General features: G+C 37.2%; 1 protein-coding gene and 1 pseudogene across 4 annotated transcripts; both read right to left on the bottom strand.

The window, feature by feature from the left end:
* Positions 1 to 507: 507 nt before the first annotated feature.
* Positions 508 to 8784, bottom strand: LOC114465423 (transmembrane protein 209-like; annotated as a pseudogene).
* A 1050-nt stretch (positions 8785 to 9834) lies between these two features.
* Positions 9835 to 23481, bottom strand: prdm4 (PR domain containing 4). 4 transcript variants are annotated; one of them, XM_028450418.1, is made up of 12 exons: positions 23418 to 23481; positions 23110 to 23176; positions 22335 to 22450; positions 20133 to 20321; positions 17514 to 18257; positions 16755 to 16904; positions 15329 to 15447; positions 15142 to 15227; positions 14271 to 14398; positions 13686 to 14192; positions 10733 to 10901; positions 10298 to 10652 (listed from the first exon to the last, which is right to left on the bottom strand). In XM_028450418.1, exons 3-12 carry the CDS (start codon positions 22447 to 22449, stop codon positions 10298 to 10300), a joined length of 2562 nt encoding a protein of 853 aa, XP_028306219.1. In that variant the 5' UTR covers position 22450; positions 23110 to 23176; positions 23418 to 23481. The 4 variants fall into 4 exon arrangements, with proteins under 4 accessions (XP_028306217.1, XP_028306218.1, XP_028306219.1 ...); XM_028450419.1 differs by having other exon boundaries at positions 10371 to 10513; positions 10575 to 10652; positions 13686 to 14398; XM_028450416.1 differs by having other exon boundaries at positions 9835 to 10652; positions 13686 to 14398.
* Positions 23482 to 24730: the final 1249 nt, after the last annotated feature.

The following is a 24730-nucleotide window of genomic DNA, read 5'->3' on the forward strand; positions in this document are numbered from 1 at the left end:
CTTCTGTTTTTTGTCTTTGGGAGACATTGCTCCACATTTAAATGTACCGTATTTTACATTTAGCAGAAATGTCTTAAATACAAAACCTGCCAAAAAAATAAACATTTTATTTTAAGTATTGGGGAAAAAAAAACGTTAAGTTCTTCCTCACAACTCAAATATTTTAGTTTCATGAAATATAAATTAGTCTTTCCATACGCTATAAAGCTAAGCCTGCTAATGAAATAAAAAACATTTAATTACTGGGTTTAACAATTTAATGCTAATTTATGCTTTTCCTTCTGTAGCTCATAGGTGTTTAACCTCTCCAGTCCTAAATGAGGATGAGAACATGTAATTTAAATGGTCATGATGCTGCACATGATACCACTTTATGCCAAAACTCGTGCATTTGTGCATCAGAGGAGAATGTTAAGGTCAAATAGTATAAAATGAACAACACTGCCACCAAGTGAAACCCAAAAACACTTCAATACAGATCTATAAAGAGAACACAACACACTAAAGTAAGATTGTAAAATCTTTAATTTTTACATTTTTGTCAAAAGTCCATCAGTTCTCAAATATCCATAAGATGTTGACACCCAACAGGCCCATGTTCACTCTCCTAAAAAGCAAAATAAAACAGACGTAACAAACTGATCAGTTGTGAAGTTATACAACGATGAATAGTAGCAATAAAATGTGTTTAATGTACCTTTTAGGTCACACAAACTATCTATACACACGCAATTAGGACAGTTCATAATTCAAATCTTTTAAAAGAAAATTACCAAAACTCATGCTAATTCAATCTTTAAAAACCTGCTTTATCACTTTGCATTGACATTAGAGATGCTGTAACTCACCCCAGCATTCCAGACTCTTTGCACACAATCACATAGAGGAACATGAGGACTGTGTGGAACAGATTGTTTCTGCCCTGTAATAGAAATCCAAAAGAGTTCATGTCATGTCACCATAATGAAAGTTTAAAAAACACACATAACATCCTATAATGTCACTAAAGATTACATCACACATTTAGACGATTGTTTTTTTTCTTTGACGCAGGCTGTTGCTAACAGGCTAAATATTATAACGCCTTTAACAAAACAAACTGCTTTTAGTACAGAAAAAAAAAACTTAATTTCGTGAAGGACAACAGTAATCAAAAGAAATATTAATCTGAATTTTCAAAAGATATGGTGAAATAAGCCTTTTTGAAGTAGGATGAAATGTAATTTTAGCTGCACTACATAATAAAGGTGTAAGAAAAGATTTATTTGGTGATACGTTGTGATATTTGCACAATTATCACAAAGGATGTAAGGATTAATGGTAAGGCAGTTAAAAATTGGTATCACGGTTCACATCGATGCTCTGAAAATTGAATCGCAGTACTTTTTTTAAACAGCAGATGGCGCTATATATTTATCCTTCTCGCCTAAAAGCGTAGGCGGCGGGCGGAATCTGCCACTACTTTCTTTCTGGCCGCCATCTACTCTTAAACATGTTCATAAATGATTCCTCACCCCTTTAGCACCGGAAGAATATCTGTAATATTACGTGAATATCTGTAAAAGTCACGTTTTTCTATTAGTTCTGTCTGCTAACACGTAGCACTGCAAGGATATCTGCATGCCAACAGACCACTGGGTTACCAGCGCCCTCTGCTGGTCCAAACAAACATCTGACGTAAATACAGTGCAGACTTTTTTTTTTTTTTTTAAAGTCCAATTGTTAAGGCACAAAATACATTTTCAGTTTAACTTTTAAAAAGAAAAATAACTATTATGTAGTTTTGCATTGTTTACTATAGAATCAGAATTTAAATTAATAGGCTTCTTCTTCATTTGTATCATTCCTATATTTATTTCATTCAAGATTTATTTTTAGTTAAATTGCATTGTTTTGAATAGTTTATCAAGGGATTCTTTTGACAATTAAATATAAATGGAAAACAGCACAGTATTTTCTAGTTTTTTCCCCCAAAAAATAAAGGAATATTTGTCTACATTCCCATTTTGTAAAATAAATTGTGACAGAATCGTATCGGGAGTTGAGTGAATCATTAGATCGCCAATTATCACATTGATACAAAATTTTTTTCCAAAATCATGTTTTTTTTAACCAAAAAACCCCAAAACATTTAATTGTGCTAATATATGCATAGCACGTAAACTACCTCACTCCTCACTGCATTGTAGCTTGGCCATTGATTACACTTTATTTCATTAAAACATACTGTACATGTTTATAGATGTATGGTTACTTTTTTTTTTTAAATAATTCAAGAATGTAACATAAACAGAATCTGTTGTAGAAGCAAAAGTTAAACTTTTTTGAAAAATGTAATTTGACAGTTTGATAAACATTTATTTTGATATTAGTACTTCAATTACAGTTAGCTACCATTCACCTGTTCCCGCAAGTTTAAATTTCTTTTAATACATTTTATTTAAAAAAAAAAAGTGTAATTATTGATATCACAATGTGTATTGTATTGGGCTATATCGTATCATGAAATGTTAATTGTATTGTCAGATTCATGGCAATGGACACCCCTACTACATAAGGCTGCACCATTATTGCCAAAATGATAATCACAATTATTTTGATCAATATTGTAATCACGATTTTCATGTTAGGTAAAAATCTGTGTTATTACACTATTTTTGAACAAACAATATGTGTACAGTTTACAGTGCAAAATTGAGCTTTAAAATGGAACTACACAAATAATAATTTTTTTTAATTAACCTGAGAATTTAAAATGTACCAAAGGCAAACTGAATAAACACACTATTACAGAGTGCAGAGCCCTTGTTTTAAATGTAAATATTGCCAACAATCAGGTTAATTTAATCGTGGCAACCAAAATCATGATCACGATTAAAATTCGATTAATTGTGCAGCACTACTGCTACTACATAAGAAACGTGTTGAAAACCCATGTGGATTTCGGTAGTAGTAAATTACTAAATAATTAGATTTCTGAGCACGATTCACTAATAAAAACAATAGATATAAAGAAAAGCATGGGAGTGGCTGTCACCTCAGGGAGACTCCAAACGCGTCCTTGGTAAATGAGCTGGTAATGTGGAGGAGTTGTGCTGCTTTGGTGGATGCAAAACAGGTTCTCCTTGGTAACATCTGTCAGACCAAAACAAATGATAGACATTAAAATCATTCTGACCACATTCCATTCGGTGCTTTAGCATTTCTCTACCTGGTTTGTCTGGTGTGTGACTGAAGTGCTGAGAGGTAAAGGGCTTCCCGTATGGGTGTGGGGGCAGCATGGAGTCCAGGTACGTGCACAACACATGCATGAGGATCTGAGAGAGAATCAACAGTTAGTGGCCAGATGCTTTTTTTTTTTTTTTTTTTTTTTTTAATATTGCACTTGTTCATGTCCGAGTGGCGACTCACAGCACAGTCAGTTGGGAGGTCTGTGTCCCACTTCCTGTTCTTTAGGTCACCGCCTCTATTCCAGTGAAAGGAGCTCATGCAGCCGCTGTGTGCTAGCTCTGACAGCAGAAAACAGAGCATTCAACACAAAAATACAACAAACAACACTAACACACAACCTGCACTGCTCCACTTACCTTTGATTCTGTCCACCAGATACTCCTGGTTGGGTGTGATGTCCAGGTACTGGACTAATGAGTTAAAGGTGGGAATAATCGAGGCTTTCATAACTGATGCCTGTTTCAGACTGCTGATGCTGGCCTCTGTGGAAGGAAGGCAGGGATTCATTCAGTGTTTTTCAACCCTGGGGTCACCTAAAATGTCTAGTAACTCATTTTTACAAAATTACTAAAATTGATTATTCCATTTCAAATTAAAACACCACACACAATCTCAAACAACTGTATTATTCTATACTTTCACTTCCTCAAATATAAATCTAGTTAAAAAGAAAAAAAACAGTATAAATATATGTGAGCTGATGCATCTCGTCACTATAGTGCTGCTCATAATAACTATATCACAAACATAGTCAAAAACTAATTTAAAAAAAAAAAAAATGGGGTCACGACCTAAAAAAAGGTTGGGAACCACTGGATTAATGAGTCAGTTAACTTAATTAGCATCATACTCTACTTTTTATGTATTCAAAATAAATGAAAATCTAAATAAATTATAGTGCTGTCAAACAATTACATTTTTTAATCATGATTAAAAAAAACATGATTTTACTGAATTATTTGCGATTAATATTAATAATTACTTTGGTTTTTTTTTGCTGGAACTGCATATTGTGTCCTGGCAATATAAATTGAACGTATTAGTAACTTTGTTCCAGCAAATGTATTGTGTAAAACAACATTAAAGTTTCAGTGTTTGTTCAAAGTGCCTTTTTAACAAATGCTTCCTTTATAAGGAAGCAGATATTTTTTAATATAAACTGGCATGTTTTGGATCGTTGGCGCTGGCATTACACCTGTTGGTTTTATTTATGAGTTGTCAGGAACGTACGCAAATCTTTTGTTATCCTTTTGTTTCTTCCTCAAGTCTTTACAAGCAGGGGAACAACAATAAAAACTACACTTCCCAAAGATAAAACAATACACTATGCCTCCACTTCCCATAATGCATCATCATTTAAGGTCACACCAAGCCTACAACTGTTCAAACTAACCTCTGATGAACCATAGAAGCCTTAAAAAGACTTAAGAAAACTTAAGACAGTGCCATTGTTAAAATTGTCCAACATTAAAGCTTGGAATCAATGAGGAGCTGGTTTACCTCCAATCTGCAGCTCTGGACAGCCCATCCTCCTGAGCTGACTGTTCACTGAGTCGATCTCCTTCACTATGGGAACCAAGATGGTGTCACGGATCCACTGCAATGGACAACACACAAAGGACACACAAATTGAACTAATGCAGATTAGAGCTGGGCAATATATTGTCATTCAAGATATATCAAGTTTTCTATTTTGGCAATATCAAAAATGTAATCTATATCGAGATATATCTATTTTTTTTTTTACTTGTTTTGATTTATACAATCAACATACAAATGTTATTCATAGAGTACAGTCAAACAGTGTTTCCATATTTCTGAGATACAAATTTAAGCTTATTTTGTATTAAAATATGCATTTTAGGAGTCACTGCTTTCACTACTTCTCACAAAAACATTAAAATTACAGTTGGATGATCACTGAGTGCATCCTAACCCAGACCTAACCCTAAACAAGCCACACTACTGAACTCACTCACACGTGCTGTCCCTTAGAGGACAAAAAGAAAAGTAGGACATATTGTGCAGCTATTTTGTTAATAAATGTGTCTGTGTGGCATTTTTCATCACCAAATTTAACCCAAAATTGTTTTTCTGAGAAGACTTTGAGTTAAAAATATCAAGGTTTATATCGTATATTGCCATTTTCAGAAACAATATCAATATGAGTTGTGGTCCAAATTGCCCAGCCCTAGTGCCGATGTTTAATGACCACACTGTGCAGCATCACTTGTCTCTTTATAAACACGTGCTGCTGCTTTTTGATGCATGTGATATATTCAACCTTTTCAATCTGGTTACACTTTTAAAGCCTGAAAAAACTACTTACATTTCTGAGTTTGGCCGTCCAGCTATCAATACGATCCATCTCGAGGAAGCTCGCTATGACTCGAGCCCACACCTACAAACCAGGAGGACGTGTTTAATACGTTTATTCATTACAAATATGACATTTTTCATGACCTCCATGAGGCTACAGTAAATATCAATGTCTGAGCTACTGACCTCCTCTGCAGCCTGTTCGGAGCCCAGGTCTGTTTCGTCCTTGTTTGCTGATGGAGCCTGGGGGCGACAGGCAGGCTGGTAAAGGAATTTCCTCAGGCACTGAGCATAGTCTCCCAATGTACGGTTATAGTTCCTGTGGCTCTGAGACACCGACTCTGGACTGCCTGCAGAGGAAACCCAGCATCCATTTATTACAGAGCAGTGGTTAAGTTCATACAGCCTAGAGCATGGATATCTTATAGCAATGTTTCTCAAAGAGGGGATTGGAGATATGACAGGTGGGGTGCAACAAACAAGAGGCAATTTTAATCAATAAAGATCATTAACACTAAACAAAATGCCTACACACAAATAACCAAATGAAAAGCCTTAAAATTAAAAGAGCATTAAATTATGAGATTAGATATGCGACCAGGAATAAAATGTGACAGAACTAAAGTGCCAAAAATAAAAGGAATTTTTTCTTTTTTTGTTTTCTGAAGTTTTGTGTCTGCAAAAAATTATTTCTTTATTTCCTGTATTTTTAAATATTGCACTTTTGCATTTGTTTTTTTTAATGCAGGCAATTCGTTCACCTTCATTCACAGTGGGGAACACCCAAAAAGTTTGAGAACCACTGTCTTATAGCAAGGAAATGATGAGCTGGATTCCATCCAGATTTACACAAACAGACATTTATCTTTATATTCCTCATGCATGTTTGGTGCTGGCGTGTCTATTGTCACCTGGATTAATTCCTTAAATTCCTCTAGTCCTGCTCTAATTGTTCACACGTTGAATTCTTTTAAAGTACTAACCTAGCTGGCTTTGATGGCTTTTCTCTTCCTCCGAGCGTAAAAACCTCTCTAAGCTTTTCTGGTCCTCTATGTAGTCCTCTTTGCTTCCAGGGGAGTTAAACACAGAAGGGGAAGGGCGGTACCAAGCTCTTTGACCTAATCCCTCCGCTGAACCCAAACTGCTCTTATAGGGAGAAGAGCCTGAGGAAGGACTGTAGTTCAGAACCTGAAGATGACAAAAAATACCAAGCAGTCGTAAAAAATACAATTAAAACAACTTGAGAAATTGATGTAGTAAAACCAAGCACAAACTTTTCCAAAGGCGGCTGAGGGGGAAAAGGCACCTCCCGCATTGCCTGGTGTTGAAGGGTTGCTAAGAGGAGGGCTGTACCCGCAAACACAGCTGGGGGAAAACTGCGGAGAGTCCTGGATACCTGGAAAAGATAAGGAAATAAAATTACTTGGTGATTAAAAACATGCACAGTTTTATTCATGAAGGATTCTTACTTGTCTTTCTCAATCCCACGACCTGGTGTTGCTCATGGGTTAAAGAAATAGTAGAAGGCGCCATTGTGTATTTGAAATACTTCCAGAAGTCAAAAAGGGCATTAAGGCTGAAAAGGGAGGCCAACGCTAGTTCTGTGAAAAACAAGGAAAACAAAACATTAATCAACTAGTTTCCTTAATTAATGCTGCAAATTAATCGACATTGATCAATAGCCCAGCTGATTAAATGCAACTTTAAAGTTATTTGATTTATCCATGTTTACTATTTGTGATACAAGCAACTTTTTTCTTTACATTGTATCCCAGAAATATGATAGTTTGTTCAAGTTTGCCTTCTGTTATTTATCATCAGCTTCACAGTCATTATGTCAGAGGTTCCCAATCCCAACCTTTTTCGTGTTGTGACCCCATTTTGATGTCACAAATGTCCAGCGACCCCAGAGTCATTTTTTGTTTTGTTTATTAAAGTGTGTTAAAAATACAGAGTAGCCAGGATTAGTGCACAAAGTGACAAATGCAGCATCTCAGATATTATTATACTGCATTTTATTTTAACTAGATTTATATTTTTAGAACGTTTAAGCATAGGGTACAGTTATCTGATACTGTATGTATTGTGTGTGATGTGTATATAAAATAGAATTTGAATCTATTTTTATAACTCTTTGTTGTATCAATTACTGGACATTTCAGGAAACCCCAAGGTTGAAAAAAAAAAGACCTTATGTTGACAGTGTTACTAATTAATGTTATTTATTTTAATTTAGTAGTGTTTTGCCTCTTTGTCTTGAATCATATTTTGGGTATTATACAAATTTATGTTCATGTACAGTGTATATATATCCTGTGTATATCATTGTTCTCATTTCAAATATCGACCAATATATCGGTTATTGACAGATACATTGGTATCTACTTTTTAAAACTCTCAAAACCGGTATTGGTATTAGCCCAAAAGATTCCGTATCGGTCTGGCTCGAGTACATGTTCTAAAAACTGTAAGATAAAAGAAGACACTCACTGGAGCAGATGTGTAAATAACACAGACCCTGGGCTTAATTGAATGTTCTCTAACCCTGCTTTATCCTACAGCCCATGCATTTGCGACCACACATGTTGATGTTGAGTGAATATAAGTGTGTTAGTGCGATTTGTCCAGGGTCAAAATCAGTCAAAGACAGACTATAGTGGTCAGGCCAAGCAATATCAATGAATAGCTGTAGTGTCTTACCAATGTAGCAGATCGGCCAATAGGTGATACTGTAGTATCTGCTCAGCAGGTTTCCTGACCTGAATCAGAAAAGTTCATTTTGCTAAGTACAGTTTTAAAAAACAGCATAATAATGATAGGTATAAAGGATCAGGATAAAGGATACATTATTTCTTTGATCTTTTTTTTTTCCAGGAAAATAAATATACAAATATAAATATATAAACATATACACAGTGCTGCAGGTAATATTGGTGTTGTTACACACACACACACACAGTGACTTACATTTCAGTGTAAATCATTCCAGCCAAGAAGACGTTAAGAACAGCCCAGGCCAGAACCACAGGCCGACTCAGCTCCTCCCTCTTCATCCTCAGCGCCCTGTCTATCAAACTAAGAACCCCCTCCTTTTGGGGGGTCATCGTCATTTTATCCCGCTTATCAGGCTCGATGAAAAGAACACAAAAACCACACAGAGGGCTTTTCCACCAAGGACACGGGCTTTTCGTTTGAAACTTCAGTTGGAGCTAGAGCTACTTCGAAGCTTGTCGTTTAGTTGAAAAATCGCTTTGATGTTCCATCGAAGATGGTTTGAAAGCAGCGGTACTTTCGAACCACGTCCTTGCGTCACCACAATACGTCAGTACGTCACTGATTCAAATGATTAGGATCGTTATCAGGCTTCTGCAGAGCTGGATGAGGAGTTGATCATTTGAATCAGGAGTGTTGGAAGAGGGAAACATCTAAAACATGCTGGATAGTGGCCCTAGAGGACCGGACTTGGACACCCCTGATCTATGCATACGCAGCCCCCCTCATTGGCCAGTTGAGGTCACGTGACTTAAAGCTCCGTCAGTTTTTTTTTAGCTACCCCGCAAACTTTTTTTTTTATTTTAGCCCTATCCCAGGAAATACCCTAAAATGTTTATTGTTTTCGTATATGTATTTTTAAAGTTGGAATTTGCCATGATAAATATGTTCAAATGAAAAAATATATTTGACTAAAGTGGGATTCAAACCCACAGCAGAGGAAGGAAGAATCCTTGAGTCAGGCGCCTTAGACCATTCGGCCATCCTGACACGATGAAAAAACACAGGCACATTATGTTTATGCAGAAAAAGTCTAGCAAAAAAAAAGACTGCCTTATTTCTTAAATTTATTCTTCCTCAATTGTTGCTTACTCAACTGTATTTTCTCTTGGATATTTTACCTCACAATATTTAGATCTTATTATTCACTCAGATAATTCTCAAAAGCATTTAAATTACCATGACTGAGAAACAGTCAAAGACACAACAGAAACAGCTTAAACTTACATTTATTTATTTACTATATTTTATTTTTTACAACTATTGAGTCATTTCCTGAAATTGTATCTAAAATATTGCTTTTATTAATAATTTTTGCATCTACGACATGTGAACAAAGTTACACACAACACAGTTTGACTATCTCAACCAAAAGCCCTGTTGTTGTTTGTCCACTGTGCGCCAATTCAGCACGGAAATCTAGGCACATGCAGCATTAATCCGACTCCTTGGACACTGATTTAGTTTTACGGTCCTGTGAAGAAAACAAGAAGCAATTCATAGTGCACCAAATAAAGATATCAAACACATTTAATTTGTAGTGCTCGTCAAAATGCCATGATTTCAATCAGCGGCACAAGAAAGTCAAACAAAACCTTAGTTTAAAAAATCAGCATTTCCTTACATGTGAAAACAATCACAATATTTTAAATACTTTCTTTCAAACAGAGAACAGTTTTTTTCTTTTTTTTAAAAAAAGGTCCATCAACAGAAATATGAAGGCTTTTTATTGTTTTGTACAGAATGTATAAGTGACAGTGGTCAGTGAGATGCTGAAAAAGGGTTGAATGAATGAATAATCAATAGCTTATACAAATGTTATCAGAAACCAGGCTTAAGGTTAACTCAGAGAAAAGACTTCTGTAAAAATTAAATAAATAATAAAAATCAATGTTTTCAAGCAGCAGTTGTGATTTTTTTTTAAATTGTCACCATTTTAGGAATTTCAATAAAATAAAGGTATTTCTCATCCTTGTCAATGAGACGGTGATAAAGACTTTTCAGAGTTATAATCTCCAACATCCAGACCACAGTCTTCATTACTGGATGAGTCGAGGAGTCTGTCCTCACCTCGTCTTCCGTCCTCCTCCACTTCCTCCTCTTCCTCTTCTTCTTCTTCTTCTGCCTCCTGTTCCTTGCGGGACGTACGCTCCGTTTTGGGCCCTTTGCATATTTTCAGGTGACGCGTTAGGTGGTATTTGGTGAGGAAAGCTTTGTGGCACTTCTCGCAGACAAAGTCTCTCCGCCCTTCGTGGGAGTTCATGTGCTTTTTCAGGTGGTTGGTCTTTATGAAGTGTTTGTTGCACTTTGGGCACTGGATCCGCCGTTCGCTGTAAAAACGATACAGAAACAAAAAGGATTAATATGTCATAAGAAGGACAGAATTGAGGTGAATGCATGCGTTACGTACTGGGTGTGGGAGAACATGTGCTGTTTCAGGTCTTGTTTTCTGATGAACGCCCGCTCACAGAGGTCACACTTCAGCTTCTCAGAGCCAGTGTGGATGAGCATGTGAGAGGCAACGTGGGACTTCTGGGTGAATGATTTCTCACAAACTGTGCACCTGTAGTTCTTCTGACCTGTTGGGAAAAGTTAGGAATGAAGGCCTTTGACAGACGTCTGCATAGGGATACCAACCCATCACAGGAATGGACTACAGATGACAGCTAGAAAGCTAAATAATTAACTTTGATCCTAATTTGTGTAAGAAATGTCATTTATATCAACGGTTAGCCTTCATATCCATGTAATATGCCTTTAAATGTGGGCGGAGGCTAGTGTCGGAAATTAGCGAGGGCCACGGGCCATTTGGCTTCATTGTAGCCAAGAATTCTACCAAAAACCATGTTCCATGGACCAAAATTACCCCCCCAAGTTTTTTTGTCAACAACTGATTTTTCTCTGGAGCACTGTTCACGGGAGCTTTTTTTAATGTGTAAATGCAATTACTGAAGCAGATTCTAGAGTTGATATATTCCATTTCATTTCTGTTTGTAAGGAACCTGTTTACACGATAAGTTGGGAATTGTTTTCTATATATCTTATTTTAATTTCTTTACAAACTGTAGGTCTATTACACTTCTGTTTGCATCGCTGTTTTTAAGGTTTTGTGTAATATTTAAAGGTTGTTAAGAGCTAAATAAACCCATAGTTTCCCTACATCTGTCTTCTTCCTGTAAAAGCTGCTGTACTACTTACAAAGTTCTCTTTGAAAAAGAAAGGCAGTGCTTTTCATTTATTTACGTTGACAGAAGCTAAAGTGCATCTTAATCTAAAACAGGGATTCTCAACTGGTCTCACCCTGGGACCCACATTTTGCCATGGTCATTAAATCGCGACCCAAATTATTTTAGAATTCAACTAACCAAATTTAATTTTTTGGGGAAAAAAAGCTGTTAAAAACAAACATTTTCCTGTGCAGCAATCATTTCACAGCATGCCTGTCAAAACAAAAGTTTCTTTAAAAATAAAAGGCTTATTAATTAATTATTTATTTTTGACTAGCTGTCCGCAACCCACCCAGTACAGGTCCACGACCCACTTTTGGGTCCCGACCCACCAGTTGAGAATCACTGATCTATAAAAGTATCCAATTACAGTTTTTTTCCATGGCCCCCAATCATTTTAAAAATGGCCCCATTTTTTAGCCAAAATTGCCCCATAATATTTTCCTGATTTCATACTCTGACAGAGGCCTTTTGGAGATTTGACCAGCATTGACATATAATGTTGTCATCACATGAGGATTACTTCTTGTATTTCCACTCCCATAGAGAGTCTATGGTGAAACAGCATTGCAATCCAATGTCTTCTAAGTGCTTCCTTGGATGTTCCAAAACTATTACTAAATTACAATAAAGGTCACTTCCACTTTTCAGATACCAGTCAAGGAACTTTACTTTGAAAATGCTGGTGGGCGCAGCATTTGATGCCCCTATCAGCCATCTTACTACAGATCTAGGCATGCCTTCCACAGACACAGTAAAACATCAAAGTCTACGCCTTTAACTTCATCAAAAGTGTTTTTTTTTATTACATATGCAGCTTATAAGTCAGCTATCCTTAATAATAGTTACATGTATTTGTCTTTCAGTTGAGCTTTCATTGTGATTTTGGTTGAGTATCCCTTTAAACAGATACATTTTTCTTCTCTTTCTGTTGAAGAATACAGTTTCTGATTTGGGGAAATATTTTGAATGAATAGTGTATAAACATCACTTACATGAATTCAAGTTTGTATAGCCTGGCAAAATGTGCTAAACATGAACAAAACTTATTTTTATATTCAAATATTAGCAAACCTAAAAAAACAATTTTATTTCATCCAATGAGCAGTTTTTGTTTTATGGGATTCAGACTAAAATAGAAACACATTTTAAGAGTAACAATTGTGAAACAGATGGTATACATGTCAAAAGTAGAGTGAATACTGTATTTCACCATTTTTCCAAGGTTAAGTAAACTACAACTCTAAATATATATAAACTCCAAACACATTAAAACATATTATATAGGGATGTAACAATTCACTCAACTCCCGATACGATTTGATTCACGATACGATTCTCTCACGATTTATTTTACAAAATGGGACTGTGGACAAATGATGACTAAAAAATATTCCTTTATTTTTTGGGGGAAAAAATACTGCACTATTTTCTTTTTATTTTTCATTGTCAAAAGAATCCCTTGATAAACTATTCAAAACAATGCAATTTAACTAAAAATAAATCTTGAATGAAATAAATAAAGGAATAATACAAATGAAGAAGAAGCCTATTAATTTAAATTCTGGTTCTATAGTAACCAATGCAAAACTACGTAATAGTTCTTTTTCTTTTTAAAAGTGCAACTGAAAATTTATTTTGTGCCTTAACAATTGGACTTTAACAAAAAAAAACCAGTCTGCACTGTATTTACATCAGATATGTGTTTGGACCAGCAGAGGGCGGTGGTAACCCAGTGGTCTGTTGGCATGCAGTTATTCTGGCAGTGAAGAAGAAATGCTATGCTAGCAGACAGAGCTAATAAAAAAACATGCCTTTTACAGATATTCATGTAATATTACAGATATTCTTTTGGTGCTAAAGGGGTAAGGAATCATTTATGAACATGTTTAAGAGTAGAAGGCGCCAGAAAGAAAGTAGTAACAGATTCCGCCCGCCACCAACACCTTTGGATGAGTATATATATAGCGCCATCTGCTGTTTAAAAAAAGTACTGCGATTCAATTTTCAGAGCATTGATGTGAACTGTGATACCTATGAATTCATTTTTCACTGCCTTACGATTAATCGTTACATCCCTAATACTATATATAGCTGGTTGCGTTTGGAGCAGTGCTGGGCCATCCTCTTACGTACCTGTGTGAATCTTCAGGTGCATCCTCAGGTTGCTTGGGTCACTGAAGGCCTTACTGCAGTATTCACACTTGTGAGGTTTCATCCCAACGTGGCCCATGAAATGCACATTGAGTTTAGTGGAGGTGATGAAAGCCTGCGAGCACATGCTGCACTTGAACTTCTTCTCCCTCACGTGGCCCTGACCCTTCACTCTGTTGGTGTTTCTATTGCTGTTGCCCCTGTTGCCGCTGCCATTGCCGTTGGTTTGTCCTGCAGACTGGTTGTGGCACGGCCAGGGTGACGAGGAGGAGCTCGACGTGCCATTGGTCAGCTTCTCTTCCTGATGTGGGTGTTGTGGTTGCTGCTCCTGTTGCCTCTGCGGTTGCTGTTGCTGGGAGTGGTCCTGCTGGGGCGGACTGTGGATGTGCTGAGGCTGGGCGTGGCTGCTTAGGTGGGACTTGAGCTCAGAAAAGGAGGTGCACTCTTTGCCACACTGGCAGAGCTGACCCTCAGGCAACTGGGGAACACCTGAGGAACAGCAACAACAGGCAACAGATTCAGCAACAAAGCCGTGATGGCCACTAAACATCGCATGCTGCCCCTCACCCAGCAGCCTGCAGTAGTCTCTGCTGTAGTAGAACAGCAGCTCCTGGTCTGGGTGGATCTCTGTGGTTGTGCAGAAGAACAGTTTACCATTTGCAGGGTACGCCACCAAGTTCTGCTCCTCACGACTCCTACCATCAAAACAAAGGCAACTATGACAACATGAACTGCAGAGACGGGCAAGTTTTATCACAGTGGGGCCATGAAAATGTGACTGTCAGATCCAAGGGCCAAGTTATAAAGATTAATGTCAGCATTCAGAATAATGTCCAAAATGGAACATTAATAAAATTAAAAAAACAAAGCGCTGGTGTGTTTTTCTTTTGTTGTCATTTTGTATATTACATTGTTATTTGTAGTCATTGTGTTTCTGGAGTCATGTTGTGTATTTTTGTTGTTGTTTTACATGTTTTTCTGTTATTTTTGTTATCTTATGTGTTTTTGGAGTGTATTTCTGTTGTGTGTTTTGGGAGTCCGTTTGTGTATTTTTGTTGTCATTTGTGGTTTTTAAGCCAGTTTATTTATTTTTTGTATATTTTTCTGTCATTCTGTGTACGTTTATTGTCATTTTGTTATGCTTTTCCCTCATTTTGTGTGGTTTTGGAGTGAATTTGTGTCATAGGAGTCATTTTTGAGTATTTTGTATTCATACTTTTTTAGTTATTTTTCAGTCTTTTTGTGGTCATCCTCTGATTTTTTTGTGCAAATATTGGGTGTTTTTCTGTCATTTTTTGTGTTTTTAAAGCCACTTTGTGCTTTTGCTTTTGGGGGCAGCATAAAATCAGATAGAGGGCAACATGTGGGCCCCAGGCCAGCAATCGCCAATGTCTGATGTACTGTATTAATACTCCAACATCAGTGTGCTGTCACACACCTGGCCTTCCGTACAAACATCATCCAGTTGCATTCGTTCTCATCTGTCGTCACAATGCAGAACTCTAGCACATTGTTGTGATACATCTATCATAAAAAAATGTATAAAACACAAACGTATCACAATCACATTAATTTGATGTCCTTGTGTCTTAATTGCAGTCTAACAAAAAGGAGGCGACACAAACCTTCCATATTTGGGGCGTGTCTTTTTCCGGCCAGTCGGAGAGATCCACATCGCTGCAATGCTGACCAACCATTGGTCCAAAGCAGGTCCGTACAGGAATGACTTCACGTGCAAACACTCCTAAAGAGAAGATGAGAAAACTATTGGTTTTAGAAATATGGATGTAAATATGAAATTAGTAAAAGTATTTACTTTATCAGTGGATATATTTAACTTTATATCACTAATAAATTGATCAGCCAATCACATGACAGCAAAAAATGCATTTTATTTTTTTCATCTGGCTAAGATGACCACCAGAATTTCCAAACAAGCAACAAAATAGGTGATTTAAAAGCCTTAAATCATGTGTTATGATTGCTAATCTCTTTTCTGTTTTGTCTGATTTGAATTCATCAGTGCACGATGGATGGAGGGGTGGAAGCAGCTAAAGACAGGATGAGCGTACAGGAGTTTGGCTTTGATATTTGAAAGTCTGCCCTATGTGTAACAGAAAACCCATTAATACTATGTGTGGATTTCACTTTATTTCAACAGTTTTTCCAACCTCTTTGATCAATTGAAACCTTTTCTATCCTTTAGACTCCCAAATATTAGATGGTCAAAGATTGTAGGGTCATCGATTGAATGGTCTAAATATCTGCGGTCACAATTGTGCAAAAAAAAAAAAAAAAACCTATTATTTCTTTAGAGAAAAACATTTTAAAAACAGAACATCCTAAGGGGAAAAGCAGAATCTGCTGAAGTATAAACTTATTTGAGTTTGTATTCCTATACTGGACACATTTAATGATAAATGAAAAACCAAAGACCCTGACACCAGGATGGGAATATTCCAACCCAGAAGCATTTGTCTATACTCTGTAGCAACTTCAAAAACTGTACTTCATGGTCTAGAATAACAAATGTGTCGTTCTATGAGTTCCAGCTTAGGTGCAGTGATGAGTCTCTTACTAGGGCTGAGCAATATGCACCAAAATTCATATCTCGATATTTTTTCTCAAAATGGCAACATACAATATGAATGTAAACATTTTTAACATGATAAAGTCTTCCCAATTTGGGGTTAAATCTATTGATGCAAAATGCCACAGGCATGTTTATTAACAAACAGCTGCACAATATGTGCCATTTTTGTTTTTTTCTCCTTTAATGGACAGCACATGTGAGTGTGTTCTCTTTGTTAAAGGTTAGGACGCACTCAGTCATTCAACTAACTGTGCTTTTTATGCTGTTCTGGGAAGCAGCAAAAGCAGCGACTCCTAAAATGAGTATTCTAATAAAAAATATGAGAATACTTGCAATTTATTTATTTTTTTGCAACAACACATCATCAGTAGGTATAAAATGAAAACATCGATATTTTCTTTATCGCCGAAAAATAAATTGCGATATTTCTCGATATATTGTCCAGGTCTATCTCTTACCCAGTGGTTCATCAGTGACAGAGATCCTCAGGCACAGCGGTCGTGGCAGGGAGAGGCGAGCCCGGCTTTGGATGGGTGCATCAGGGATGAAGGTGACTGGGCCGTGCTCAGGACAGTCTGAGGTGTAGGAGCGTTCACACAGTGTGCACCCTAACGTTAAGAACAAAGTCAAACTCAACAGGGTTTTTATTTTCCATCAGATTTAGAGGAGACTGCATTCGATTGTACTCAGAACCAAGACAAATCTGACAGAACGAATCGAAGAAGTGCAATAAAATGGTCTTTGAGCTTGGGACCCTGAGTCGAGAATTCAAGCAGGATACAAGCAATCCAAGTCAATCAGAATTATGTTTCATGTAAACAGTCACTTTCTCCTCAACTTTTACATGTCGTCTAATTTGGTATTTGTGCTACAAAAAGCGTAGAATAACTCTGTAGTTGCATTTCCATTCCGACTCTGTTCACTTAAACGCTGCTCTGCATAAGTAATGATGCTCGTATAGTTCAATCCATTCTTTCTACAGTCTATGGTTCAATGAGGCATTCAGGAATCTCCTCGCTGGTGCGTTCAAGTCTTAAAGTGCATTTTTGCTCCTCGAAAAATATAAAAAACATCTTGCTTTGGCCAGTCATGTTTTCCGAGCTTACTGAATTAAAGGCATTTACCTCGGAGGTGGGCAATCGAATGCAGCATAAATCCATGCATCTCAAAACACATCCTCTGTTGGTGACTATAATAATGTAATAGTTGTTACTTACAGATGGTGAATGCATTGACCATGTCGTCCTTGTTGGCAGAGGAATCATCCAGCCTTAGGCTGGTGTTGACCAGTACCAGGTTGTTTTCAGGCCCCAGAGACACTTCTGCTGTAATAGGGGAGACATTGACAGCCTCTAGGACCATCCCAGAGTGTTCATGAAGAGCCACCGACTCCAGCTGGTTCTGACTGGCCATGGACCCAGTCAGCACCACACTCACCACCCCCGAGTTCAGCTCCCCATTGGAGTGCAGCTGCTCCCCGAGTCCTCCTGCTGCTCCAGCAGAGTTGCCCACTCGTCCTCCCATATGATCTGATTCCATCACCACTGGTAGTTCCAGCACGGGGGGCCCATGGAGAGGCATCACCCTGCCAGAGGAGTCCACTCCGGTGAGGCCGTCGTGAGGCTGCGTCTGTGCATCAGACACCGCAACCACCCCGACTCCATCCATGGTCGCCAGCTCGTTTCCCATCCGGTTGGGGGACATGGGGCTGCTGACACGTGACTCCATGGCCAGTCCTGCTGAATCCAGCTCATGAGCACCAGCTTGGTGGAGTTCTCCCTGGCCGTTGACCTGTCTGGAGTCCATGGGCACCAGGCCCTGCTCCAAGGGACCTCCAGGGCCGCTATAAGGGTCAAGACCTGAGGGGTTGTTGCTGGGCACAGATAGGGTTCCATCCATGTTAAGGCTGCTGGGATGAATGTATTGTGGTGGAGGACGGTCTGCCAGATAGGACAAAATACCTAAAGAGCAAGAGATGAGAAGTTTTATTCCTTTATGTTGAATTTTTAGTTATAATTAAGATTTGATTTAATTTTCTATTTAGAAAGACTAACATTCATTGTGGAAAAACCTAAGAAAAAGGATCAAACAAGTGTTCACGCTACAACTAAGCATCTCAGCACAAAGTCAGATAGACTTCCATGTAAGTAGTTTATTTATAAAGCGCTTTTTGCAGATAAAATCACAAAGTGCTGTACAGAGTTGTGGTAAAAGTACAAGTGCAACACAATAGAATAATAAAACAAGAGTGCATAAATATCATAAGAACAGCAACATTAAAGGATAAAAAAAAATTAAAATCCAGTTAACTAAAAGCTTTTCTGTAAAGTGTAGTCTTCAGCAGTTTTTTTAAAAGTGTCCACACAGTTGAGCTCCCTGAGAGACTGGTGCAGGTTATTCCAGAGTCTGGGAGCTACAGCCTGGAACGCCAGGTCTCCTCTGGTTTTAAATTTAGTTTTTGGGGTCTTTAGGAGACCCTGACCTGAAGACCAAAGGCATCGCCCTTATGAGTAGGGGCACAACAAGTCCGAGATATATTTAGGGGCCTGACCATGTAATGTGAAAAGTAAACACACAAAATGACACTAAAACAAACAAAAAACAGCAAAAAATTTACAAAAAAATGAAAAAGTATAAACAAAATGACCCCCTTAAACACACAAGACAATTACAAATAAATATTTGAAAAAGATGCAACATGACTCCAAAACATAAACAACAAAAACACACAAAACAACAAAAACATACAGAATGAGAAAAAACTAGAAAAAATAACAACCAAAAATACAAAAAAATGACACAAAAACAACAGTGAAAACACAGAAACTATTTGTTCTATCTTGTATTACTGCTCATGTTGTATTTTTCAAAATGCTGACAATCACATGTGATAAAAGTTGCCCATTTATTCAACTGATTCTAATCTGTTAGCTCCAGTGCTCAAATAAATAACGCTCCAAAGGGGTGCCTTGAAACTAATAATTTAAGTAATTCATTACTGTAACTCTGAAAGGAGATCTTTTTAAAATCTGTCTGTAAACAAGGCATATCAAAGTAACCAGGTTTTATGGGAGACAGTTGACATTCACAAATACATGTTTTCTGTGAAATGCATTAAACATTTTCAGTGACAGCACTATTAGAAATATAAGATAACTAAAGTATAAAATAAATTAAAGTAGATTAATTTAGATAGCTAATTCCTTCAAAAATCAAAACATGACCTTGACCCCGCATGCGACCGATGCCGTCAAAAACCAGCCACTTTAATACACAAGTTCTGGATACTGTATGTCCAAAATGTAACCATTTTTGGGAATCCATTTTTAAAACTGTCAACAATATGTAATACTACAGTGGAACTGTGTACATATATTGCTGTATGTAAGGCTAATATTACAGCTTTCTGCACCCTTCTTGCAAGACGGATGATTTTAACCAAAGTGGAAAGAGGCGTTGCCACCCACATATGTAGGCTGGGTCAAAGGGGTCACATACTGAGAGAAGATGCGTTGCTCCACAAGGAGATCAATACAAAAATGTTATGAAGTCTGGCAACCTTTTTTAACTTATTTGGAAACAGAGAACACATGGCATTTGTTGATGTGATATAACTTCTATTATTGTACTGTCTTGATTTTTTTTTTCTTGTTTCTTGTGTGTCTTGTGAATTGTAATTATTGCGTTATCTGGCCTTCTGTTATAGGGTGGGATGGGGAGGGGAAAAGGAAAAATGAAATGATAAAAAAATGTGTTTCGAATGATGTTATCTGTGTTATTCAAAAATTAAAATAATAGACTTTGTTTTAAAAAACTACATCTAAAGATGAACCCACCTGGGAGTATGTGTCGGAAGTAGCTGCTTTCCAGGTGAGGATACGGAGGAGGCGGCAGGGAGTAATTTCTTTCTGGTAGGCCACACATCACCCCCCTGTCACTGAGGGGACCCATGGGAAGCATCAGAGACAAGGCGGAGGGGAGGGACCCGAGGGAAGGACCCAGACTGGGGATGGCCACTGGCATCCCTACAACATAAAACACAGTGACAGACATGAACAAAAGCTCAACGTTGAACATTTACGATCACATCCATAAACGCATTACAGAGACGCTGGAGCATTGTTTATGTCTTCCTAAAGGGATCCTCCATTGTTTTTACAAATGTGGCCTAAAACCTTTGAAATGTCCTTATTAAATCGGGGCTTTCACCTTTAATTGGCCATGTAATGTTGTTTACATACATGGAATTTGTCCTCTGCACCTGGGGTTAAGGAACTTGCTTAACATACCACAGTGATGGCCCAGGTGAGGATCATTTAGCAGCTTTTTCAGTCAAAATGACAACTTGTGCTGCTTTACGTTGCTCTAAAAATCAGTCAAAGTTTAAAAAAATTCGATGTAAACCTCTTTTGTTTACTGAGAGATGATAAATTAAAACCGTGACCCGAAAAAAGTCACAGGGGGCGACAGTTCCCACTCTGCTGTTTTGTAGACGCCATTAAGGAGAGAAGAAGAGCTCGGTGTGCATGTAAATAAAGGCAACCAGGGCCATTTCTCAATTCTAAGTATGCATACTTGGTACTTGTAAACTCCTTGGGACGGACTCGTGGGACCAAACTTGGAGAACGGACTTGCGGAGTGCGCAAGCGCAGACTTTGCATACTCGTCATTTTGGGACAAAATTAACTTCCTGACATCGTTGTCCGCAACAGTGTGGAGTATGTGCACTCCACTGTGAACATCAAAGAAAATATGTATCATTGAGTAGATGTAGTAGTTGTACATTTGAATTATTTTGTAAACCAAGAAAACATTTGGTGATAAATTGAAAAATTCTGAACAAATTTTAAGAATGTTTCATGTATAACAATAATAAAATATTTTATATTGAAATAAGGTATTTGAATTGTTACTCAATAATTAGATTTTTTAGGTATTGCATTCATAATAATTGATAAAAAATAAGCTAAAAAAAAAAACTGATAAATAAATAATTCTGGATAGATTTTGGAAAGGTGGCCCACTAACAAGAATAATATTAATAACAATAATGTATAAAAGTAATTCTCCTTTTTGAATAATGATATTGAATAATTACATGATTTAGGTATTACATTTAAAAAATAAAAAATAAAATTCTGTCCCAAAAATATTTCCTTTAGGACAAAACAGAATCTGAACCACTTCAGGTACGAAATTAAACTCCTAATCTAGTGCAATATTATTATTATGTTAAATATGCTGGTCAATGTATTTTTTTTTTAACTTACACGTGTGCGGCTTATCCTCCTCCGTCATCTTTGAAATCATGCGCGTGTTCGAAGTGCATGCTGGGAAATATAGCTGGCGGAGTACGCACAAGTCTCCTCTGGTGCATGCTCAATAAAATGGGCGGAGCAAATTCTCATCAGTGGATTTACAGCGGACTTGCTGAGAAGCGGATTCAGAATTGGAACAGGACTCGTGGACGTTTCGTGAACGTTTTCACAAGTCCACGAGCACACAAGTCCGAACAAGTACACAGATTGAGAAACGGCCCAGGATTCACTGCAGGAGAGTAAAAACTGTCGCCCTCTGTGGCCAAAGATTTTTTTGGGTCACAGTTTGAATTTATCATCTCTCAGCAAACAAAAGAGGGTGACATTGAATATTTGAATTTTTACTGTATTTTAGAGCAACCCGAAGCAGCACAATTTGTCATTTTGACTGAAAATGCTGCTAAATGATTCTAAATACTTAAACTCATATAGAACTCAATGGACTAAAAAGGGCTAATCACGTCATTGATGACGTCATATCAACGTGGCGGTGCACAGGGTAAAGTAGTCCCAGTTTTAAACGTTAATAAAACAAATATGGTGCCACATAATGCATTTATTTAGGCATAGATCTTCTAATAAGGACATTTCAAAGGTTTTAGGCCACATTTGTAAAAACCGTGGAGGATCCCTTTAACAAGTGACCATGAACTCAGCTTATTACACATGTATGACCGCCACTAAATACAGTAGGTGCTACGCTGGCTGTGGCTTCCATACCTGGAGTGGGAATGGTACTGTGGGTGGGAGAGGTGGGCAGACCCATGTGACTGCCACTCACTGAGGACACACTGAGCTGATCCATGCCCACAGGGCTCAGATTCATCTCATTCATCCTGGAAAGAGAAAAACAAAACAAAAAAGACATGTACAACAACAAAGATACATAATAGAATAGAACAAAGTTTATTGCCATATGTAAAGAAAGAAGTGTCTATTGATACGGAAACGTATCAATAGACATAGTCTGGGACTATGGGTACGTTTTCTGGACCTTTTCTACATAAGCGTAATGTGCCTGTGTTTTTTCACTGTGCCAGGATGGCCGAGTGGTCTATGGCACCGCACTCAAGGATTCTTCCTTCCGCTAACGTGGGCTAGAATCCCACATTTGTCATGTATATATTTTTTTCATTTTAACATATTTAACAGAGCAAACTACATCTTTAAAAATAAACATTTTACGGTATTTTCTGGGCTAGGGCTAAAATAAAAGGGTTAGCGGGGTAGCTAAAAATAAATATGAGATAAAATAAAACTGACGGAACTTTAAGTCACGTGGTGCACCTATCACGTCACCGAAACTGGCCAATGAGGGGCGCTCCTTATGAATAGCCACGGCTTAAAAAAAAAAACAGGTACAATGGAATTCTTCTGCATGTCCTATAATTATGCGGAATGAACATTTAAAAGCTGTAGAGAAATCCAAACCATGGACAAAGCTATTTACATTAGAAGGAAAACCAACACCCACACACTATGAATGTTACAATACCTGTTCTCAACAGTCGATGTCCATCTATCAGTGGAACAAACAGTGAAAGGTTTTTATGTACTTCTCCCTGCAAAGTAATAAAGGATTAAAAGACAAATGTGACAATAATAGCTAACAACAACAAAAACATAGGCTGCTAACGTTAGCTTAGCTTACGCACGTCCGGTAAAAACCACCTCAGCAAAACGCGTTAAGGTGTTACAGCAGGACAGGAATAAAGATAAACCACCGAGGGACAGGAGGCGAGAGTTTCAGTGCAGAAACGCTGTGCAAATAAACAAGAAAATTGCTTAAAAACCACAACATACCAATACAACAGCTCCCGAAACGGGGCCATGCCTTCCGACGCATGCGCGTTATCGATTAAGTGCGTGAGCATTGGCGGTCGTTCGTAGGCGAGGGACCGGGCTCGGCTGAGCCACCCCGCTATGCCCTTGCATTTATTTATTTTTTTAAATATTATTTTTTAACTTTTCCTTTTTCCTGTGTGCAGAGAAGTTTATTACGTCAATCATGAATAGAACAAATCAGTTTTTATCCAATATTAAAGTGTCTTCATATGATATGACGACATCCAACACATCCAGTTTATTTTTGTTGACTCCCTCAGCGTGCTTTACCCCCCCCACTGCTATTTTACTTATACTACTTTCACAGCCTCTATAGTATTGTTTAATTTTCTACAAGGTTCCAGGCTGCTGGAGATGCCGCCATATTTCAGGGCATATATATTTCACACATGTATTTCCATTTTGAACTCTCACACTTTTTGGTGGAAGGAATTTTCCCCCAGAGGTTTAATTCCAACATATTGTCACATACTTCAAGGTATAGATGATAATTAAGTGTGAAGTCCTTAATCTTTTGATGAAGTGCTTCAGAGTAAATATCCATTACTACACTGTAAAAACGAGTGTCTCGTTATTTACTGTAATAAACAATTTATTACAGTCTTAAACATTCTGAGTTTAATATTTTTTAAACTTAGAATGTAAAACCTTGTCCATATGAGAAAATCACAGTACTAGATTATATCACAGGAGTTACGGCAGTGTTTTTTAACCTTGGGGTCGGGACCCCATGTGGGGTTGCTTGGAGTTTAAATGGGGCCGCCTGAAATTTCTGAAAATTAAAATACATTTTTGAATGTTTTTGAATGATTCTTTTATGAAATTAAAACACCACACAAACTTAAACAACTAAATTCCATACTTTCACTTTGTCAAATGTGACTCTAGTTCATCTAAAATTCAGTAAAAAAAAACAAAACAAACAAAAACAAAAAAAAAAAAAAACTTTTGTAACAGTTTAAAAAATCTGATCAAAAACGAATTCTAAAAAAAAAAAAAAAATGTCTTTGGGGTCAACGGAAATTCATCAAATTGGGGTTACCATCCAAGAAAGTTTGAGAATCACTGGGTTACGATAAAAAAAATAAAATAAAATAAAATAAAAATCACAGAAGTCAAAGACAGCGTTACTTTAAAAGTATAAAAAAAGACAAAAATTAAATACATTTATAAAGATCAATTTTAAAAAGTAAAAAATAAATAAAGTAAAAAATAAATGTTAATTTTTGATCCATTATTTAAAAATGTTTTTATCATAATTTGGATTTTCA

This window comes from Gouania willdenowi, chromosome 6 (assembly GCF_900634775.1).
Source record: "Gouania willdenowi chromosome 6, fGouWil2.1, whole genome shotgun sequence".
NCBI classification, from domain to species: domain Eukaryota; kingdom Metazoa; phylum Chordata; class Actinopteri; order Blenniiformes; family Gobiesocidae; genus Gouania; species Gouania willdenowi.

Coding starts and splice junctions, on each gene's coding strand:
- prdm4 (XM_028450416.1), bottom strand. CDS start 22,449: ATGAATGAGATGAATCTGAGCCCTGTGGGCATGGATCAGCTCAGTGTG. Junction 14,399..15,141: donor ATGTTTGTACGGAAGGCCAG/GTGTGTGACAGC, acceptor TTTTGATGGTAG/GAGTCGTGAGGAGCAGAACT. Junction 10,902..13,685: donor GCACCTGAAGATTCACACAG/GTACGTAAGAGG, acceptor TTTTCCCAACAG/GTCAGAAGAACTACAGGTGC.